Source organism: Clinocottus analis, unplaced genomic scaffold (assembly GCF_023055335.1).
Source record: "Clinocottus analis isolate CAN_PGR_092001 unplaced genomic scaffold, fCliAna1.0.p SCAF_13, whole genome shotgun sequence".
NCBI classification, from domain to species: Eukaryota; Metazoa; Chordata; class Actinopteri; order Perciformes; family Cottidae; genus Clinocottus; species Clinocottus analis.
In genome coordinates this window covers 8,933,127-8,952,439 of record NW_027175854.1, presented here as the reverse complement: position 1 = coordinate 8,952,439, position 19,313 = coordinate 8,933,127, and the positions used below count along the sequence as shown (strand labels likewise).

General features: G+C 44.1%; 1 protein-coding gene across 10 annotated transcripts in view; it reads left to right on the top strand.

Moving 5' to 3' along the window:
• The window catches only part of grin1a (glutamate receptor, ionotropic, N-methyl D-aspartate 1a), a 32,639-nt gene that overhangs the window by 2,544 nt on the left and 10,782 nt on the right, over positions 1-19,313 (top strand). For 5 of the 10 annotated variants that reach the window (XM_068574330.1, XM_068574332.1, XM_068574337.1 and 2 more), the window contains exons 2-19: positions 1,339-1,473; positions 3,284-3,460; positions 7,023-7,085; positions 7,883-7,980; positions 8,997-9,118; positions 10,174-10,348; positions 11,178-11,322; positions 13,063-13,149; positions 13,585-13,733; positions 14,028-14,154; positions 15,526-15,690; positions 15,951-16,069; positions 16,440-16,552; positions 17,119-17,267; positions 17,394-17,551; positions 18,096-18,257; positions 18,592-18,701; positions 19,068-19,213. In XM_068574330.1, the coding sequence (XP_068430431.1) occupies positions 1,339-1,473; positions 3,284-3,460; positions 7,023-7,085; positions 7,883-7,980; positions 8,997-9,118; positions 10,174-10,348; positions 11,178-11,322; positions 13,063-13,149; positions 13,585-13,733; positions 14,028-14,154; positions 15,526-15,690; positions 15,951-16,069; positions 16,440-16,552; positions 17,119-17,267; positions 17,394-17,551; positions 18,096-18,257; positions 18,592-18,701; positions 19,068-19,213 (2,400 nt within the window). Of the gene's footprint in view, positions 1-1,338; positions 1,474-3,283; positions 3,461-7,022; positions 7,086-7,882; positions 7,981-8,996; positions 9,119-10,173; positions 10,349-11,177; positions 11,323-13,062; positions 13,150-13,584; positions 13,734-14,026; positions 14,155-15,525; positions 15,691-15,950; positions 16,070-16,439; positions 16,553-17,118; positions 17,268-17,393; positions 17,552-18,095; positions 18,258-18,591; positions 18,702-19,067; positions 19,214-19,313 lie in introns of all 10 variants that reach the window. The other 5 variants (XM_068574331.1, XM_068574338.1, XM_068574334.1 and 2 more) reach the window with 3 other exon arrangements.

The following is a 19,313-nucleotide window of genomic DNA, read 5'->3' as shown; positions in this document are numbered from 1 at the left end:
AAGCATTGGTTTGCTCAATGCAGGGATTAGACTAAGCCGAGCATCCACACATCAATGTTTGTCTGCCAGCCTGCACAGCGGAGACATTTTGTACAAAGGAACTGATTTCTCTGCTCTTCTGTCTTTGTCGGAGGTGAATTTATGGAGATATCCAGCTTCAAACTTCAAATTTTTAACACGTTAAATCATCGTTTAATGCAGTTGCACTCACTAAAAGATGACAATGCTTTCTTAAAAGTGCACACGCATTTCATTAAACTGGGGGTTGAAAAGCAGATGTTTCAGCCGAAGCGGACAGATGCTCAGGGGCCCCAAACGCTCTGTGTGCAATCTTTTTATTCATCTATCTAAGCCCTGGTCCAGACAGCAGCAGAACATTAAACACAGTTTCAGATACACAACAAGTACAGTTACAGAGAATAACATTTTATTTGAGTAATTGTAAATTATTATCATCCCACCTTTGTAGCTAACCTTTTGCAAAATAGTGCATGCTTGAATATAGTATTTCCTCCACCAATCTGAGATGATGACAATGAAGAACTCAACACACTCTCACATCTGTTAACCCAACTCTGTTAACTGATCCTAGCTCTGCTGAAATTAACTTTTTATATAATAACTGAATATCAAATGCTGTTTCATGTTAATAATTCTACTGCAATCAATGCCGTCGCAGTACATGGTTAACGTTGTGACTTCAGACTGAAACACTGGCGTGTAGGTTTAGGCAATGAAACCACTTGAGTTAGCTTCAGGAAAAAACACATCATGGCTGGACTTAAAATAAGTACATAATCTTAGGTTCAGGCAACAAAACCACTTGAATATAGAACATGAACTGAAACCACGCCGCACACATCAGTGCCATCCTCTTGGGAGACGAACACTGGTCTCCTGGTTGAAAGTTACATGTCATTTTCAGCTTAAAGTCTGGGGAATTTTCTCTACGCGTGCAATAATGACAATGATCATGAGTTTATATTACGTTATGGGTGACTTGTGTGTTGGGATTTGACACCCTGGGAATAACAGCAGGCTGGTGTGTTATATATCCTGTTGTTGTTGTTGCAGCCTACAACAAAATATACGCTAATACTGTTTCCTATGTCTTTTTGTGACATTGCTTGATACTAATGTGAGAGTTTAGTTTTACCAAGAAGGATAATGGGCGTTTTGAAGTTTTCCATTTGTGTGTTTTTGTACATATTGTCTGCAAATATAATATATGAAACAAAGATTCAAGTCTAAATTGGACCCCTTCAAGTCTTTTGCAGAGAGCGAGTGTTTTCATTTGCTGTCAGCATGACTAAGTGTTGTTCTCCCGCGCCTCTGCAGGTCTACGCTATCCTGGTGAGTCACCCTCCCCAGTCCAATGACCACCTCACTCCAACGCCTGTCTCCTACACTGCAGGCTTCTACCGCATCCCCGTGGTGGGGCTCACCACCCGCATGTCCATCTACTCGGACAAGGTGAGTGACGGACGGGAGCGGGGCGAGAGAGCGAGACTAGAAGGAAAACAGGAAGAGAGTGGGCAGAGCGATCGAGCGAGGAGCTCCCATGGGGCGGCTTCAAGCGCTTCCTAGATTAAACGTCCCATCACTGTCCATTAGAGGAGCTGTGATTAAATGGGTACCCAGCAGAAAATTGAAAGGACATCATTAATAATTCCTCCGACCTGAGTTATGTTTTTATGAAGCACAAGCCAGTAAAATGAAAAGTTTGAAGCAATCACATAAATAAAACGCAGGGGACTTTAATAAGTCAATTTAAAGTATATTTGAGTGACACTTCTGCTAATCTTGCAACTTAAAGGGCATTAAATATAAGCATTTAAAGGAGCCAGAGGAGTCTGTGCATACATTGAGGCTGTTTTTTTTAACATATTTTTCACAGGATGTTTGTCCTTCAGTGAGTTGGTTAAGCTTTAATTGTACCATCTAAAAACAGTCTCATTAATACACAGCGCACCTAGAACAAACTCAGCTCTAGGGATTTCCACTTTGTTTGTAATCTACATCTATGTTTTGTTATTGTACGATAATAAAAGTGCACTCCATGGGCCAAAGATATCTAGACACCCGAACCGTTCGCTTATATTAAACATGCCATTCCAAAACTATGAATCTGCGGCTATAACGGCCTCCGCTCGTCTTGGAAGACGTCCATTCAGCCTCATGAGTCAGTCAAGTTCTCCAAAATACATTCAGTTATTTCTTTCATCTTGTTAGTGATCCAAATACACCAAAATACTTAAAGAACGGCACATCGTTTTCTGATCTCGTCCCTTACAAATCCGATAGCGATCACTATTAATGTGGTTCACGACATTAGAACGCGTGGGTTAACCTTTGGTTAAGCTCGGGCACAAAAAGCACTTACCAAAGGTCATGATTCAAAGCACTTAGTTGACCCTCTAAGGAATACTGGTCCCTACAGTGGACCGCTATTCAAAGGCATGTTTCTTGAGGTTTTGACGGCATAATTGCCAGTGCAGTCACTGCTAACCACTGGCCAGCTGTTGTAAGTGCACAATTTTCTCAAAACTAAGATGGCCGCCACACTGCCACAAACCAGACACACGACCAGGCCAGGATTATTTTCTCAATTATTCTGAAGAGTGCTGCCTGAAGGAGTCCTAAGAGCCACAAATGAAAGTACAAAAAAAAAGTTTTTGGTTGGATGCCCTAAAAAAAGGCTGCGGTTAACACAAACAGAAGAAAACATGTCAGTTAATACCCATCATATGCATTTCAAAGCTTTTTGAAGCTCAAAAATTCTGAAAAATAATTTTTAAAAAGAATTCTGAAAAAGAATTTTGAAAAAGAGTTATTTGGAATCCTTAAAAAAAAATTGAAGAATTATATTCTTTCAAAAGAATCCTTCAATTTTTTTTTTGAAGAGCGGCGGTGGCTAAAAGAGACGTCGTAGCGCCATTACGTTGACTAGTTTGCCTTTTGTCAAGTGGAGACCTGAAGTCATGTGACCTTGGTGTATAGTTGATTCATAGCCTAGCGGCTTAAATAATCAATTAATGTATATTAGAAGGGGGATGCAGGCTGAGTCTGAAGCCAGGTTCAACATCTATTGCATATCACAATTATTATGGTTGTAAAAACTGAACTACCCATTTAAAAGGGCAGGAATCTACCGTCCCGAATGCTATTTCCTCTCCACTCGTTCCTAAATGTCCCGAGCAATGAGTCATGCATTCAGAATGAAGTGGTCGACGGACAACTCCACCATGTTAACCTCTCCCTCCCGCCTCCTGCTCCCACCCAGAGCATCCACCTGTCCTTTCTGCGGACGGTCCCTCCCTACTCCCACCAGGCGCACGTGTGGTTCGACCTGATGCGCGAGTTCAACTGGAACCACATCATCTTGATCGTGAGCGACGACCACGAGGGGCGGGCCGCTCAGAAGAGGCTCGAGACCCTCCTGGAGGAGAGAGAAACAAAGGTGAGATGCTCCGGCTCCCAGGCCCTCCTCCCCCACCAGAGAGTGTGTGAGCGTGACAGAACACGCGAGTGTGTAAGGTTCTTGAAAACCTCAATGGTCTTCTGTGTATGTAACTGTTTTCCTTTCTGTTGTGTGGCCACATCTCTCTCTCACCGTTGTGTAAACATTGGCTAACATTCCTAGTGACATCAACAGCGTCTAATGTGGTCTAATATGACGAAAGTTTGTACGTTTATTTGCTCATCTTCACGTTGCTTTTCGCCATAGTCCAAATTATCCTGTGTCTATCCACATTGGGAGCCAAATAGTGGACTTTAACTTGGGGCTTTGCAAATTATCACAGACTGAGGTGTTTTATTGGGGGCCAGAGGCGGAAGACCGGTGTTCCTCTCAGAGCCTGATGAATGGCCGGCTTCATTATTAGACACAGAGGCCTTGTGTTTATCGCACCCTGCGAGGTCATGTTCACATGATATGGGAGATGGTTTCGCCTTTACGGATACCGCTGATGCATCCATTTTGAGTGTTGCGCTGAGCAGTGTATGTGGGTCAGTGAAATGCTGATCTTCTTTGAGCCAAAACAGACTTGAGACTGCGATGATGTGTGCCCTTTAGGAACAGGGAAAGAGAGAGTGAGAGAGAAGGAGGAACACACAAAAAAAAAAACCCAACCGCAATCTATTCCATCCATTTAAAAGAGGATGAAATTACCTTGGGATATTTTTTCCCTTTCTTCTCTGTACTCTTGTGATGCGTGTCCCTCTCTCCGGGGCACTTTGCTGTAATTGTGTGGCAGAATGAACCGAAGCCTGATTCAGAGATTTAATTAAATCAGAAGCCGAGGAGACGCTGAATATGACACACATCCGAGGTAATTCACGGAAGGCGGTTACAGCGAAAGTGAAAGCTGCTTGAATTAAGTGACGGGGATCAGAATTGATTAACAGCCACCAGTAGAAAAAAAACAACATTTCAAACATTTGGGTTAATCGAGTTGAAAAGCGTAACAACATCCGTGAAGTTAAAACAATCATGCTGTAGAAATAATCCCGATGTGACTCACATCCTGCACTGGGGAAGAGAAATCTGTGTATTAAAAGCCTTTGATGAGAACCGAGGAAGTTCCTTTTGAGTTTGTACAATATGAGTTTGGATATCAGAATGAACCCATCTGTGCTCCCCATTCAGTCACTCATAATACTGAGGGAAGTGGCTGCAGCTCTCTTTACAGCGCGAGCCTTTAATCACCCATGTCTTTCGTTCGGACTGCAGGGACAGCTTACTCATTTTGGGGGGCCCTGAGCAGGATTCATTGGAGAATTTCTCACAAATGTGAATTGAAAACCGGATCAACTCCAAGGAATAAAGTTGGCGATATCATGTATTTGTTTTTTACTACTGTCGATAAATCTCACAAAAAGACCAAAGCCAAAAACGAGTTGATCCTATCAAGCATTGTCTTCAAATCCAAAGCTGGACTTATCTCCTTTTCTGTGCCATAGAGCTCTATCTTGTTGTTGCAAAAAACTATTTAACAGGGTCACACTGGCTGACATGTTGTAGTTTATCTTGAGCTGATACCACACGCACCGCCCTGCTGCACCGGGCATCGCGCGTATGTCGCAGCATCAGCAGGGCGATGTCCCCTGCAGCTCTTGTATTGTACCCTTTGTTTGGATGACGATGTCGGCTGAGCGCCCCCGAGCCGTGAGTGCATTGACAGCTTCGACTGTGTCAGGTGATGTGAATGGCTGTTAGTTTGGTAGTTTGGATCTGGCAGACGTTGTCACGTTACGCTGTAATCAAAGGCGAGGTGTGTTGTTCTCGCTAATCACCCTGTTGTGCTGCATAAACTAAGGAACTGTACAGTGCATGTTATTTTCAGCCAAGCAAGTAGTTAGCCAGGTCACACAGTCACAGGGGGATCACTGTCACCAGCAGCACAGAGGCTCTGGACACAGTGTGCAAACAGGACCAACACATGAAATAATAATGCCTGACTGAGGATATATAAATAGAGTACTCAGAAAATCTCTTGGGGGGGCAAAGACAGGTTTTTTTTGTTGTTGTCCGCAATGATGCTGGATGCAATGCTTCTTGTGGGGAGGATTTCTTCACGCGTCGCAGAGTAAATGCCAGTTACACGGTAATTAGGAGGTAGTTTAATTGTTATAATTGCCCAAAATATTCTGATCAAGGAAGTGGAATAAGTGGAATTATCTATCACCCCACTGACAATTTGTCACATTGTTTTCATGACACAGGAAAACACAAAGCTGGCATTATTTGCTCGATGTCCTTCAGTTTGGATGAAGTGAGTTCAGTTGTGATGATGATTCAGGGTTGAACAATTACCTCAACGTTTCATTTTGAGTAAGTTTCTGGTGATTATTAATGTTGTGACCGTCCACTTTGTGGAGAGAGAGAAAGGCGTCCGGTGCACTGAGGTATGAGCTGTGAAGCCAGCTGTGTAAGAAAGAAACCCCGCGTGGAGCAGAGCGATGATGTGTGTGTTTTTCCTGCAAAATGGCTGCCAGTCTCAGGCAGGACTCCAGGGTGTCTCCTCTAACCAAACCGGACTGGAATCTAAAATGGTGACGCCTCGGCTGCCCGAATCAAGTTCAACCTGAGTCAGAGTCAGTGTATTGTGCTGTGACCAAATGCCATCCCACATTACTAATCACACACTGTATGTGCTGTATCATCTTTGCTCTCTACATACTTTTACTTTTTTTGTACCAACAGGAAGTGATAGAAAATGTGCATCTAACTTTAACTTTGTAATGTGGCTGCCAATTAGGTTTCATCAAGAGAAAGGGTTTTCAAATTCATATAATATCGTGAATGACTTAGCAGCTGTAGTGACAGCCTCCATTTTTATTTTCAGAGTGAATCATTTGTGACATTTGTAAGTGTTTGTGACTTCAGCTTTTGCTTTGATTGAATTGGATTCTGTCGATCAAGGTTGAATTGGTAATCACAGCTGTCGTGCAGTTTGTTTCACCATTAAACATTGCGGTTGATTTCATGTCAGCTTTATGGTTTTTGTTGTGTTGTGCCACTTGTTGTCTAATCACACCAGTTGAACTGGTTTCAACTGGTTGGATAGATTATCAGTTTTTACAAGTTTACGAATCACAAAAACGTCGATCACGGTTTTTTATACCTTTTTATAAGGATGCCCAAAACCTGGTGACACTGGTGTGTTGCTCATGTATTGGAAATCCGGCTGAGCTGCAGTTAAGCGTTGGTGGTTATTGTTGGAGCCCGGGCGCTCTTTCACAGCTACTAATGCAGCCAAATTGGCTGTTAATTCACGCATTGAACACAATGGATACATTTCCCTCATCCCTAATCGTATTCGATATCTTGAACTACCATCCGCACTGTCAGCATTTTTCTAAAGCGGTCATCTCTGATGTTTTGCAAGCCCCACCGTTAAAGATCCCAATTTGAAGCAGAAAAGTGGAGATTTGTTGGAATGCTTTACTGCCCCCCATTTTCAACTGTTTATAATATTTTTCTGTGTCTGCATATTTTCTCTGTGCACATTACTCATCAGAATAAAAAAAGGAACTATGAAAACCTCGACCAACTGTCCTATGACAACAAGCGAGGACCTAAGGTATATTTGCATGGTCAATGCACGCCGCCCACCAACTTTCCAAACGTAGCAACTAGAAACCAGCCCAAACCAGTCACCAGCCGACCCAGAAATGTTCCTCTCTTGGTAGCACGTGTTTTCTTTAATTTTTTACTTTGAGACATTTCCCTATCATTTAAATGAAGAATGATTTTGTGATGAAAAATCTATAATTTTCGGTCATTACAGAAAAGAAAAAAAAAAAAAGAAAAAAGATCTCAGTGAACAGCGCCTCGCTTTTATCATTTTCATTTTCTCCTTCAATAAAGGAATGCATGAACTCAGAACACACATACTCACACACAAAAAGAGTTTGCAAGTCCATTCCTTTGTGGAGAACCGGTAGTGTGGGACCAAACCGTCTCCCAGATGCTACTTCCTCCTGTTCTGTAGCACTTCCTAGTTTTCAGCAGTTTTTTTGTTGGGGGAAAACGTCCCCCTCACCACTCCCCCTCCTCACCCGTTTTTAGTTACTGGTTGCATTGACCTTCTTCTTCCCCCTACCTAACACATGCACGTCCTTCTTTGGAGCCTTGATAACCCTCAGTTTGCATGCGAACAAATGCAAAACTTTTTTTTTCCCCCCTTCAAGCTTTTTTTTTTTTTTTTCGTTCAGCCGGTTCCCCTGGATCGTTTTCCTTTTTTTTTTTTTTTTTTTATCTCTGTCTCTCGTTTTTAAACAAAATCGGCCAAGCTCGAACCAAGCAGGTAAAGAGGCAGCATGGCGTCTAAGGTAGGGAAAAGTAGCTGGCTTGACCTTTCTTATGCCCCGATCACAGGCAGAGAAAGTCCTCCAGTTCAGCCAAGAGACTAACTTAACTGCCCTGCTGCTGGAGGCGAAAGAGCTGGAGGCCCGAGTCATCATCCTGTCCGCCAGGTGAGATGTGTGTCTCAAATTACACATAACTTTCTCACAGAGTCCCTAAGGGAGCGTTGATTTTATCAGGGCTGCTTAGAAGGAAACACAATACTTTTGTTGGTAACGATGATGCTTAAACTGAATATTTTCAATATTAGTCAATCCACTGATCACTGACTATAAAATGTCAGAAATAAATTTAAAAAATGCTACAAAGGCCACTCAATTAATTTTTTTACACAAAACAAAGAGCAAAAGAAATTGTTGGAACTGAGGATATCTTGTTGCTAGTGCTTGAAAAATTCATTTTAAATTTGCCAATTAACTTCCTGTAGATTCCTCATCGATCAAGCAACTAACCATTTAGCTTAACATTTGATCAACTTCAACCTTCTGTTGGATCCATCTGTGAAACTTTATGTTCAGTTCCAGTTGTGTGCCAGGGGCCGACGTTACTGCTGCACCTGGCAACGCTGCCGGCATCACACAGCTGTGTGCAGGAGAGCTCTCTGGGCTCATATTGGGTCAATCAATGTCACAGAAACTGTTAAAGACAGGGCTAAGAATAGAATAAATCCCACATGTTTGCAGCGACGCTCTGATGCCCCAGGTCCATTTGGTTGGGCCAAATGGCTCTGATTATTCCTTATTACTGGAACATTTTAAAGGAACATTAGTGCACAAGAGATTAAAAGTTAGGGCACCCGTTAGGGGACATATAATCTATCTGGAGTGTCTCCCAATCCCTAAAATGCCAGAAAAGAAAATCCAGTCAGTTTTGTGTGGCCTTCTTCAATAATCCATCTGACCTATAGGGACAGTTTTGTCCCTGTCTCCACTTGTTTCCTGTCTGCCTCAGGGGAATCAGCCATCCCCCCACCCCAAAAAAAAGGCAAATTCCAAAAGTCCCAGTAAAGTCATGTACCGCGACTAAATCAACCCCTCCCAAAAGTGAACATAACACTTCTTCCTGTCACTTTCATTCAGTGTTTCTGTGACGTAAAACCAACAAACAATCTTCTGTCAAACTCCAGTGAGGAGGACGCTGCCGCAGTGTACAAGGCTGCCCGCTTCCTCAACATGACGGGCTCGGGGTACGTGTGGCTGGTGGGCGAGCGAGAGATGTCGGGTAAAGCCCTGAGCGAGGCGCCAGACGGTACGTTCATCCAGAGGAGATCGGTGGGAATATGCGAGTTAACCCCCGGCTTTACTCAGAGGCCCATCATAACACACACAGGATTAGAGGGATTAACCGTTGGATGCATTACATGATTAACTGTTTAACTGCTTGTTGTGTGTTGAGCGTTTAAACGTTTAAGCATTCTGTGTTTAAAGGTTTAAATGGGTCGTGTATCTGCAGTACACTTTAAGTATAAATGTGAATGTCCTGGATGATCCAAAGATAAATTCATTGTGCTATTCTGCCATGTCAATGCCCTGATTTCTAATGAATGGCAAAGGAAGAGTTTTACAACACATAACTGATAGAATGGTAAGCTACAACAGCCTTTCTTGTCTCTGTTCCTGGATTTTCTTCTTTTTTCTTCACACAATATTTTATCACTGTGGTCACAAACGTCAAGCGTCTCCTCCCCTCCCTCCCCTCCGCCCTCCCCGCCTCCCCTTTCCTGTCCGGGCACTCTCACACAACCAACCCCTGCAGAGCGTTTGTTGTCCATGTCCATGTCCAGTCTCCTCCACCTCCACTGCAGCTTCTTGCAGGAGTCTGCAAGACTGACGGACCTGGTTGCAATCAGAAAACTTAGCTGAAGTTGGATTGTCGCTTGGTTTGAATTTAGGTCTGATGGTATTTCTTTGTTTGATGTATTACAAACACAAGTAACGCTTTGCCTGTGCTGATTTCCAAAGCTTAGCTGGTAGGGCAGAACAAAAAGAAAAAGAAATCCAACTTCAAGGGACACTTTACACATGCTGTGAAAAGGTCATCAGTGGCAACATCAACAAAATGATCCATTTATTCTGCTGCCTCATCTCATAAAAGACACAATGTGGAATCTTTCTTGGTTATCTTCCCCCGAGAATAACGGGCAATGAAGATGGATCATGCAGCTGATGTCTGACCTTTATTCAGGATGTCTAAACTGGGAGCCCCTATAAGTTTTTTTACACTTTGTGTATTGCAAAAAGGTTCCTGAGAGGCTGCAGTCGGCTCAGGTTAGTGATTATCTTTTGTTGTCGGCCTGGTCTCAGGTCTGATCGGCCTCCAGCTCATCAACGGGAAGAATGAGTCAGCCCATATCAATGATGCGGTGGCAGTGGTGGCTCAGTCCATCCAGGAGCTGTTTGAGAAGGAGAATATCACGGAACCCCCGAGAGGATGTGTGGGCAACACCAACATCTGGAAAACAGGGCCGCTCTTTAAACGGTAGGTTGTAGTAGCTGATTAAGTTGTAATAGACTTTGAAATTCATGGTTTGCGGAGACATGTGAAGCCATTATGACAAGCAGCTGAGAGCTATAGCTGGATCCCAACCGTCAGATTGCTTTAATTTTGAGGGCAAATTCCTTTTTTCAATTAAAATGGTTTAACATTGTAATTCCTGCAACTTCAGTACTAGATGCTTATAAATCCTGCACACTGCTGCTTTAAATTTAACTTACTGTAAGTCAGACTTAATTTAGCCAAATTACATCATATCGAGACTTCTCAGTTTAAGAACCGCTGATTTCAACTCAACAAATGATCTTTGGTCAGTTTATGTCTGAAATGTGCATGTTTTCAACCACCATTGAAGCTGCCATAAACAATGGAGCAGAAGCATTATGTATAATGTGGCACTTCTAGCGTTAAATCCCACAGATAATTCATCTCTGCGGTACTCTTTAGTCCCTAAAGTTGTTTATTTTTTACCAGTTTTGCCAGTTTTGTTTAGAAAGCTGCCATACAGAAATACAGGTACATCAGATTTTCCAGAATGTACTGAAACTCTATTTTTGTCACTTCCACCCGACAAGTGACTGAGTTTTGGCTGACCCACTTAGGTTTCTCAGCAGCGTAACAAATAAGAAAGGCAGACAGCAGATCTCATCGCAGCCAAACAACCACAGCTCTGCCTCCTTCATCAGGAATGAGTCAGAATCAGTAGGATGCCCCGTGACATCCTCGACACCCCCTGATGACGAACGACATTCATGCATGGACACGTGCGCACCTCTTTACGCAAATATAATCATTTCCATCGTTTTTGCCACAGGGTGCTGATGTCGTCGAAATACCCAGAGGGCCTCACGGGACGCGTGGAGTTCAATGACGACGGAGACAGGAAGTACGCCCATTACAGTATACTCAACTACCAGAAGAGTCGACTCGTTCAAGTCGGCGTATACAATGGAACGCAGGTATAGTGACGGACAAACCCGACTCTGGCCTATTTCACGTAACTATCCATATCCATAAGTCCATTTTTTAAATTTATACTATCTGCCCAAATTGAAGTTGCATCTAATATTTATTACATAGTTCAACACAGTTAAAGGCACAATTAATGTATAGACTAAAAGAATCCCACTCAATCTTATGAGCCACTAGCAGTGTCTAGTGGTGTCTGTATCTGCAGAGACCTCTTATCTTTTCTTTTCTTTTTGTCCCGTGTTCGGGATGTTTCTGGGTGTCAACCTCAATAAAAACAGAGCAACCAGGTGCCAAATCGTAATGACGCATCCAAGCGTGAATCTGGGTTGGTTTTCACTCGCCGGCAAGCTCTGTAACCCTCATGAGCCGACTTTGAATGTTGTCCTCAGACCTACTTATGGTGTCTTAAATGTAGGGCAACGCAAAAACACTGCAGGTCAGCCGAAGCTAATTCAAGGCTACAGCATTCTGTCGCAGTGAGTTTGATATTTTCATAAATTTGAATGTTTTTGTTTTTTGAATTGCTGGGATGAAATGGAGCGTACAGTTCATATTCAAATGCTCTGCCCTTTCTCAAGTCTGTTTCACCCCGGACAACAGCCTACATGTCTGGTGGGAAGTTAAACTACTGGAGGTCAGCAATGCCAAGATTTTAATTTAGTGTAAAGTATCAAACATGACTGCAAACTAGCTGATTTTGCTCTGATAGACTGCAGTAGCATCACTTTGGTTGAATCGTACTTTGCTATACACCATGCTGGAGGACACAGTAGATTTGTCAACCGTTAATACATTCAACTTCAAATGGCGAGCAGAACCTACATGTGATTAATAAATTGAACCTAACAAGGTACCTAATTAGCCCCAGGTAATTAAAAGGGATTGATTGCTGGGCAGAACATAATATCTCAGATCTCCCACATTTCAGCCTCTGGTTTCCATTTCTTTCAACATGGAAACCACAATGCCATCGTTCAAGACACGTCATGCCCATTGTGAAACCGCAATGAGCAACCACATTCCCATTGTGGATTATCTTGCTTCATTAGTGGAAAGACATGATCCTTTATCAGAGCTCTATCACTACGACAAACAAGAAAAAGGACATAATGTATTAAATTATCTCATGCAATATTCAAATTGTTGCAATTTGTATTGATCTTAGAAAAAAGCTAGAAATTCCATTGCAGTAGGAATGCCCTGAAAACGAGAGTGCATGATATAAAATATAAATGATTCGAGCTTCGAAGTTCATTATTGAAGTTGCTCCACGACAACTGAGCCAACTCCCTCTGCCGATGAAGACTGTGGGATGAGAGCTGCGGGAAAATGTTGCTATCATCCTGCCAAAAGATATTTTGTTGTTAATGCTGGATATTTAAACGGGCCAGGCGTGCAAACACGGCAAATAATGAGGACTGCGAGGATCAGCACCTCTGTTCACTGCTGATAGGTGGGATAATAATAAGTTCCTGAAACCCTCAGGTATGATACAGAAGTCAGAGGTCGATGAAGTAGATGAGAGAACCGCTAAGTTGTGCTTATATAAGGAGGACTCATTAGTGATGCTCCCCCACAGTGTTGGAGCCTCATCAGCAGCTAGCCGCCTGTCAGCACTCACCTATGATACTGTGTGTGTGTGTGTGTGTGTGTGCGTATTGTGTGTGTGTCTGTGTGTGTGTGTATGTGTGTGTGTGTGTGCGTGCGTGCGTGCGGCGTCCACGCAGGTGGTGATGAGCAATCAGCGGAAGATCATCTGGCCCGGGGGAGAGACAGAGAAACCACAGGGCTTCCAGATGTCCACTCGATTAAAGGTAGGGTGCCTTCACTTTGCTGCTGCAATGTGACATTCTTGTCCACACAGATCGAGAGCTGATATACTCGCGCTGACGCTTGTTCCTCCGAGGGGGAGTGAAGATAATCCATGCTCTTAAAGGCAGCGCGGTGATATATTTGCTAAGACTTTTATCTCTTCAAATTTGTCATGGGCCTGCAAAGACCTTCTCATCTGTATCCTTGTCAGTTATTGTTACATTCATCTGTCTGTCTTTGTGCATCTAAGAGTTTGTCGGGTATTTGTGTATCTGCCGGGTTCTTTCAATTTCTTTTTTCTTCCTCTCTCTCTCTCTCTCTCTCTCTCTCTCTCTCTCTCTCTCTCTCTCTCTCTCTCTCTCTCTCGTTGAAATCAGGATCGAAACGGATCCATCTCTTACTGTGTGATAAACAGCTTTCTGTCCCGTCTGTTGTAGATAGTGACGATACACCAGGAGCCATTTGTGTATGTGAAACCCACTCAGCTGGACGGAACATGCCATGAGGAAATGACTTTAAACGGAGTCTTAATTAAAAAGGTTATCTGCACTGGGCCCAATGAGACCATCCCAGGTAACCTATCAGGGACGTTTCTACTATCACTGTGCTTTAACTGCACCCGCCAAACACCCACTGGAGATGCATACATATATATGCAGTAGGTATCTATATATGTATGCATGTAGCTGAGTGTGCCATTCAGAGTGAGTGGCTGTTGGGATGCTTGGTCTGTATGCCGTGACTGTGTGTGTGGTCGTCTGCAGTGCACTGTCACGCATTTCGTTCAGTCTACGTGCGCCGCCTTTGGATTGAAAAAAGAACGTGACGTTTTTCCTCAAGAGTGATTGTAACTTGCAACTGTTGCTGGTTTTCTTACAGGACGTCCAATTGTACCCCAATGTTGTTATGGATTCTGTATTGATCTCCTCATCAAGTTGGCTATGACCATGAACTTCACCTACGAGGTGCATCTGGTGGCCGATGGGAAGTTCGGAACTCAGGAGCGGGTTAGTTTTGCATTCAAAGGCAATGAATCTTTTAGTTTTGCATGAGGCACAGGTTGCACATATTACCTCACCTTCCTTGAATATTTATAATCTTCTAAGAAGTGGTAAACTGATATAGGCTATTTTAAATTTAATGTAATGTAATACCAATACTGGTAACGTTTGGAGTTTCACAATGTGTTAGTCTCTCTGGGTTTCAATGCCAGCCCTGCCAGTGCCCGCCTCTAATGCTCGCCCGTGGCGCCAGTGCAAATTTAAAATACAACAACTTTAATATAATTGAAACTGGATTGAAGGACAATATGTAGTTTTTAAGTAGCTTTGGCTCAAGTACGAATCGGCTGATCATTCAGTAAAGTTGACATTGTTTTTCTAACAGCTTGCTAACCTAGCTATATATATTTACAACACAGTAACTTGTAGCTAACGGTTAGCTTATAGCAACCATTTCACTCACATTTTTAAGCTTAGGCTAATTTAGCCAACAGTGGATTTGTTGGCAGTTATGAAGGTTGAATATTTTCTAAGTTAATAGTTTTTAGGTCAACATTTGTTGCATAATACCAAAGACTATTCATCATACACTGGTAGAATACTAAGTTTGTTATATTAAATATTATGTCCCTTCAAAACCTGCGTGTTCGTGTTTTGAATTGAAGAAGGACATAAACCAATCTGTATTATCACAAATAGGAAATATTTTGGAGAATGGAGAGTATGCGTACAGTTATTGTATGTTTAATTGTCTGCGTCATATGTATCCATTAATAGCTGCAGGTGTATAATATTGTTATATATATTACATTGTTTCTATTATTTGACAATAAGTAGCTTGTTTTTTTTTCACTTCAATATCAATCCCTGATCCATATTTTTTCATAGCTCTTTGTAACCATAATTTCGATGTGTGAACAATAAAACATAACAGTGGGTATTCAAATCCATTCACACAATAGCTTAAAGGCTATACTCAAATGATAATGGAAATTAATGGGACAATGTCAAAGGGGTCGCTTGTAATGACTTGTTATAAAATGTTATATGATAATTCTAAATCTGCAGCTCCCCTCGGCTAAACAGGCCTTTATTGCGAGTTCCGGCTAATTTGATGTATTTTTCTGAGAAAACATTCACCTCTAACCCAGACACAGCCTGTACTTTAGGCATGAATGCATGATCTTATCAATCCCTGAAAATAAGCAGGCTCCCTCACGTAAGACAGAGCAAGTTTTAAAGATGAGCAGCACGCCAAGAACTTCTATCCCCACTGGGCTTAACCCAAATCCTTAAAAGCTGGAAACATTCTGTGGTCTAGACGACAGCAGGTTGATGGCTGATTCTCATGTTGACACCTTCCTTTTGGGGCCTCAGGTGAACAACAGTAACAAGAAAGAGTGGAATGGCATGATGGGAGAGCTCCTGGGGGGCCTGGCTGACATGATAGTTGCCCCACTGACTATAAACAACGAGCGAGCCCAGTACATCGAGTTCTCCAAACCCTTTAAATATCAAGGCCTCACCATCCTTGTTAAAAAGGTAAGTGTCCACCTCGAAGCCGTGAGTCAGCCGTGACCTTGTGTCTTTCAATACAAATGAATGCCACCTTGAATTTTGTTGGGTTTGACAACACAACTCGAGCAAATCTCAAGAGAATACTGGTCATCAAATATCTGCGCATGGGTTGAAAACCTCCGATAAACATTGACAGACATTGTGGCGGTCTACAATATGCAAACGTAAGGTCATCGTAAGCTGTTGATTGTCAATGGAATACTAACGGCGTTGTGTGTTTGCAGGAAATCCCTCGCAGTACGCTGGACTCGTTCATGCAACCGTTCCAAAGCACGCTGTGGCTGCTGGTGGGTCTTTCGGTGCATGTGGTGGCGGTGATGCTTTACCTACTAGACCGGTTCAGGTACAAGGGGGACCTGCGTTGTGTGTGTGCGTGTGTGCTCGTGCCCATGTGTGTGTCACGACTCACGACTGAATGGGTGAATGCATGCGTGCGTACATGTGTGTACATGCACCCCCAAGCGCTGCAGATCTTCCCTCGGTGTGGACAGGAAGGCAGAAGAGGTGAAGATTGGCTCCAACCATCCCACCGCTCTGTCCCTGTGTCGCCGTCTTTGTCTCTTTTCTTTCCGAGTTTGTCTCCCCTCTTGCTTTGCTCGCTCATGTTCCCTTCCCTCCCCCCTGCCTGGGGTCGACAGGGTTTTTTCCCCCCTACAGGTTCTCTGCAGTGTCTCATTTTATCTTCTGCAACCCACCCAATTTCTTCCCTTTAGCCCGTTTGGAAGATTTAAAGTAAACAGTGAAGAGGAAGAAGAAGATGCCCTCACCTTATCATCTGCTATGTGGTTCTCCTGGGGAGTGTTGCTGAATTCTGGTATAGGAGAAGGTGAGATGAGAAAAATGTAAAAAGATTGACTTAAATTCACTAAACCAACTCTTATTCACGAGTAAATGTTGCTTTTCTCCCAGAACACTGTCATTCTGCTGAGTGCTTTAGTCTTTACACGGTTTTGTAGTAATATAAAGACCAACATCAAGGCATTTTTGTCTGCAGGCGTTGCCTCATTGTCATGTTTTGCTTTGAAGATGACACATTAATTCCTCTCAAATCACATTTTACAAAGAAAGACGCTGATGCGGCTCATCTTCTTTTTTTTTTAGTTTATACCTGTTGCCTTGGCTGGTTTCCAATTTTCTTTTTCATTTCTGGTATTTTTAGCGCGCTATATTCTTATTTCTTTGTAAAAGTGATGTATTCTTTAATATGTGGGTATAAATAGTTATTAGAATTGATCAAAGCTGTAATAGATACGTTATTGATCATTGGTATCAGGTGTATCAGAAGTAGCAGTGTCGAGGTTTATAAGTAGTATCCAGCTAACTACTCTGCATGACTAATCCAAGTAGACAAGTTACTGTGCTAAAAAGTTGAACCTTGAACTCACCACACAGGTGCGCCACGCAGCTTCTCAGCGAGAATCCTGGGTATGGTGTGGGCCGGATTTGCCATGATAATTGTGGCTTCATATACTGCCAACCTGGCTGCCTTCCTGGTGTTGGACCGGCCTGAGGAGCGCATCACCGGCATCAATGACCCAAGGGTGAGTGCGGGGTAATCGGGTAATCGTAGACCATGGTCCTGACAATGTTTGTAAAAGAATCGAATGTAAATACCCTTCAAAGGAAGTTATTACTCAACTGTGACTTGTCCCTGGCTCTTCACGCAGCTGAGAAACCCATCCGACAAGTTCATCTACGCCACGGTGAAGCAGAGCTCCGTGGACATCTACTTCCGGCGGCAGGTGGAGCTTAGCACCATGTACCGCCACATGGAGAAGCACAACTATGAGAGTGCCGCCGAGGCTATCCAGGCCGTGCGTGACAAGTGAGTCTCGGCCAGGCCGGGCCGACCAGAGCACGAGTCGGCCGGCTGCTCGACCTATCAGACGCGCAGACCAGGGCCAGTCCAGTCAGCTCAGTGGGGTGAGGGCCATGGACCTTTAGACCAGGCGGAAGAAGCAGGTCTTAGTGCGGCCTTCCCTCTGATCCGGGTCCATCGCCCGGCCACGACAGACGCCAGGGACAGGAGCAGGTGCGGATGTGTCGACAGCACTGGCACCAGTGTGAGGTTAAGCTAACATTGAGTGGAGGAGCACCCTTTTTCAGGTTGTACCCAGACGAACATCTTTGAGATGGGGGGAATCCAATTGGGGGACGTGCCCTTACCCATCTGGATTTCATTTGGGCCATAAGCAGCGGTAGAGATTGCTGGTAAACGCTGAATGACACACACGATCTGGTGTGCGAGAGAGAGAGAGAGGGGTGGGAGCCGTAAATGTGTATGTAAATCATTGTACTGTTGCACCGTAACCCCCTCCTTCCCCTCCTCCCTCCTCCCCCCCTCCCTCCTCCCTTCCCCTCCCCCACAGCAAGCTGCATGCTTTCATCTGGGACTCTGCGGTGCTGGAGTTTGAAGCCTCGCAGAAGTGCGACCTGGTGACCACGGGAGAGCTGTTTTTCCGCTCGGGCTTTGGCATTGGCATGCGCAAGGACAGCCCCTGGAAACAGAATGTGTCCCTGGCCATTCTCAGGTCTGTCCCAGCCGAAGCTACATTACTCGTATGACTTTCTTTGTTTGTTTTGCTTTCTTGTCGATATGATTTCTTTGGTCACGTACTGACCATTTATAACCATCCAATGCATCGCCTTATGTGACATCTACTGTTTCTGTATCTCCCCTCTCCTGCCCCTCTCTTGTGTGTTGGTCTTTGTCAAGTAGGTGTCTGTCTGTCAGTGCACCTGTCCTGCTGTCTCTGCGTCATTTTTGTTGCTTTCTGGGAGTAAGCGGCTCGGATTTTCCCCGCCATTTTCGCGGCGCATATTAACTTTGTCACCTCTCTTCCCACCAACCCCAACCCCTTGCAGTTCTCATGAGAATGGCTTCATGGAAGACCTAGATAAAACCTGGGTGAGATACCAGGAGTGTGACTCAAGGAGCAATGCCCCAGCCACACTCACCTTTGAAAACATGGCAGGTATGGTCCTTCAGGCGTAGAGAAAGCGTTAAAAGTGATTGGACAAAAACTGCAGTGGTAAGGTACTGTAGCCCTTTTTTGTCCAATACCTTTACGAAATTGATGTTTTAGTGTCGGCGTGGGTGCTCTGTGGAAGTGTGCCGTGCAGTATCTTGTGCTGTGGCTTTGTGCGGTTGTGGTTTTCGGTTGATGATGTGTGGGTTGCAGCTGCCTTCGTCAGTCGGAGCCGCTTGGAAAAATAAAGAGGGGCGGCCGCCGAGCATGACGGGCAGACCATGCAATCATGCTCAGTGGGCGCGGCGGGGTTGTAGACCAGAAGCTCACGCATCTCCACCTCTGCTCTGTTTGTCTGTCCCTCACTAACAGGGGTCTTCATGCTGGTGGCAGGAGGAATAGCCGCAGGGATCTTCCTAATCTTCATTGAAATCGCCTATAAGCGGCATAAAGACGCCCGCAGGAAGCAGATGCAGCTCGCCTTTGCGGCGGTCAATGTTTGGAGGAAGAACCTGCAGGTAGGATTGATCCCCTCTTGCTCGCTCACACCCGGGGTGGAAAGGCTGAGGCTGGGGCGGCAGGAGAGCCCGCCTCCTTATCAGGGGAGGGGCGGGGGGG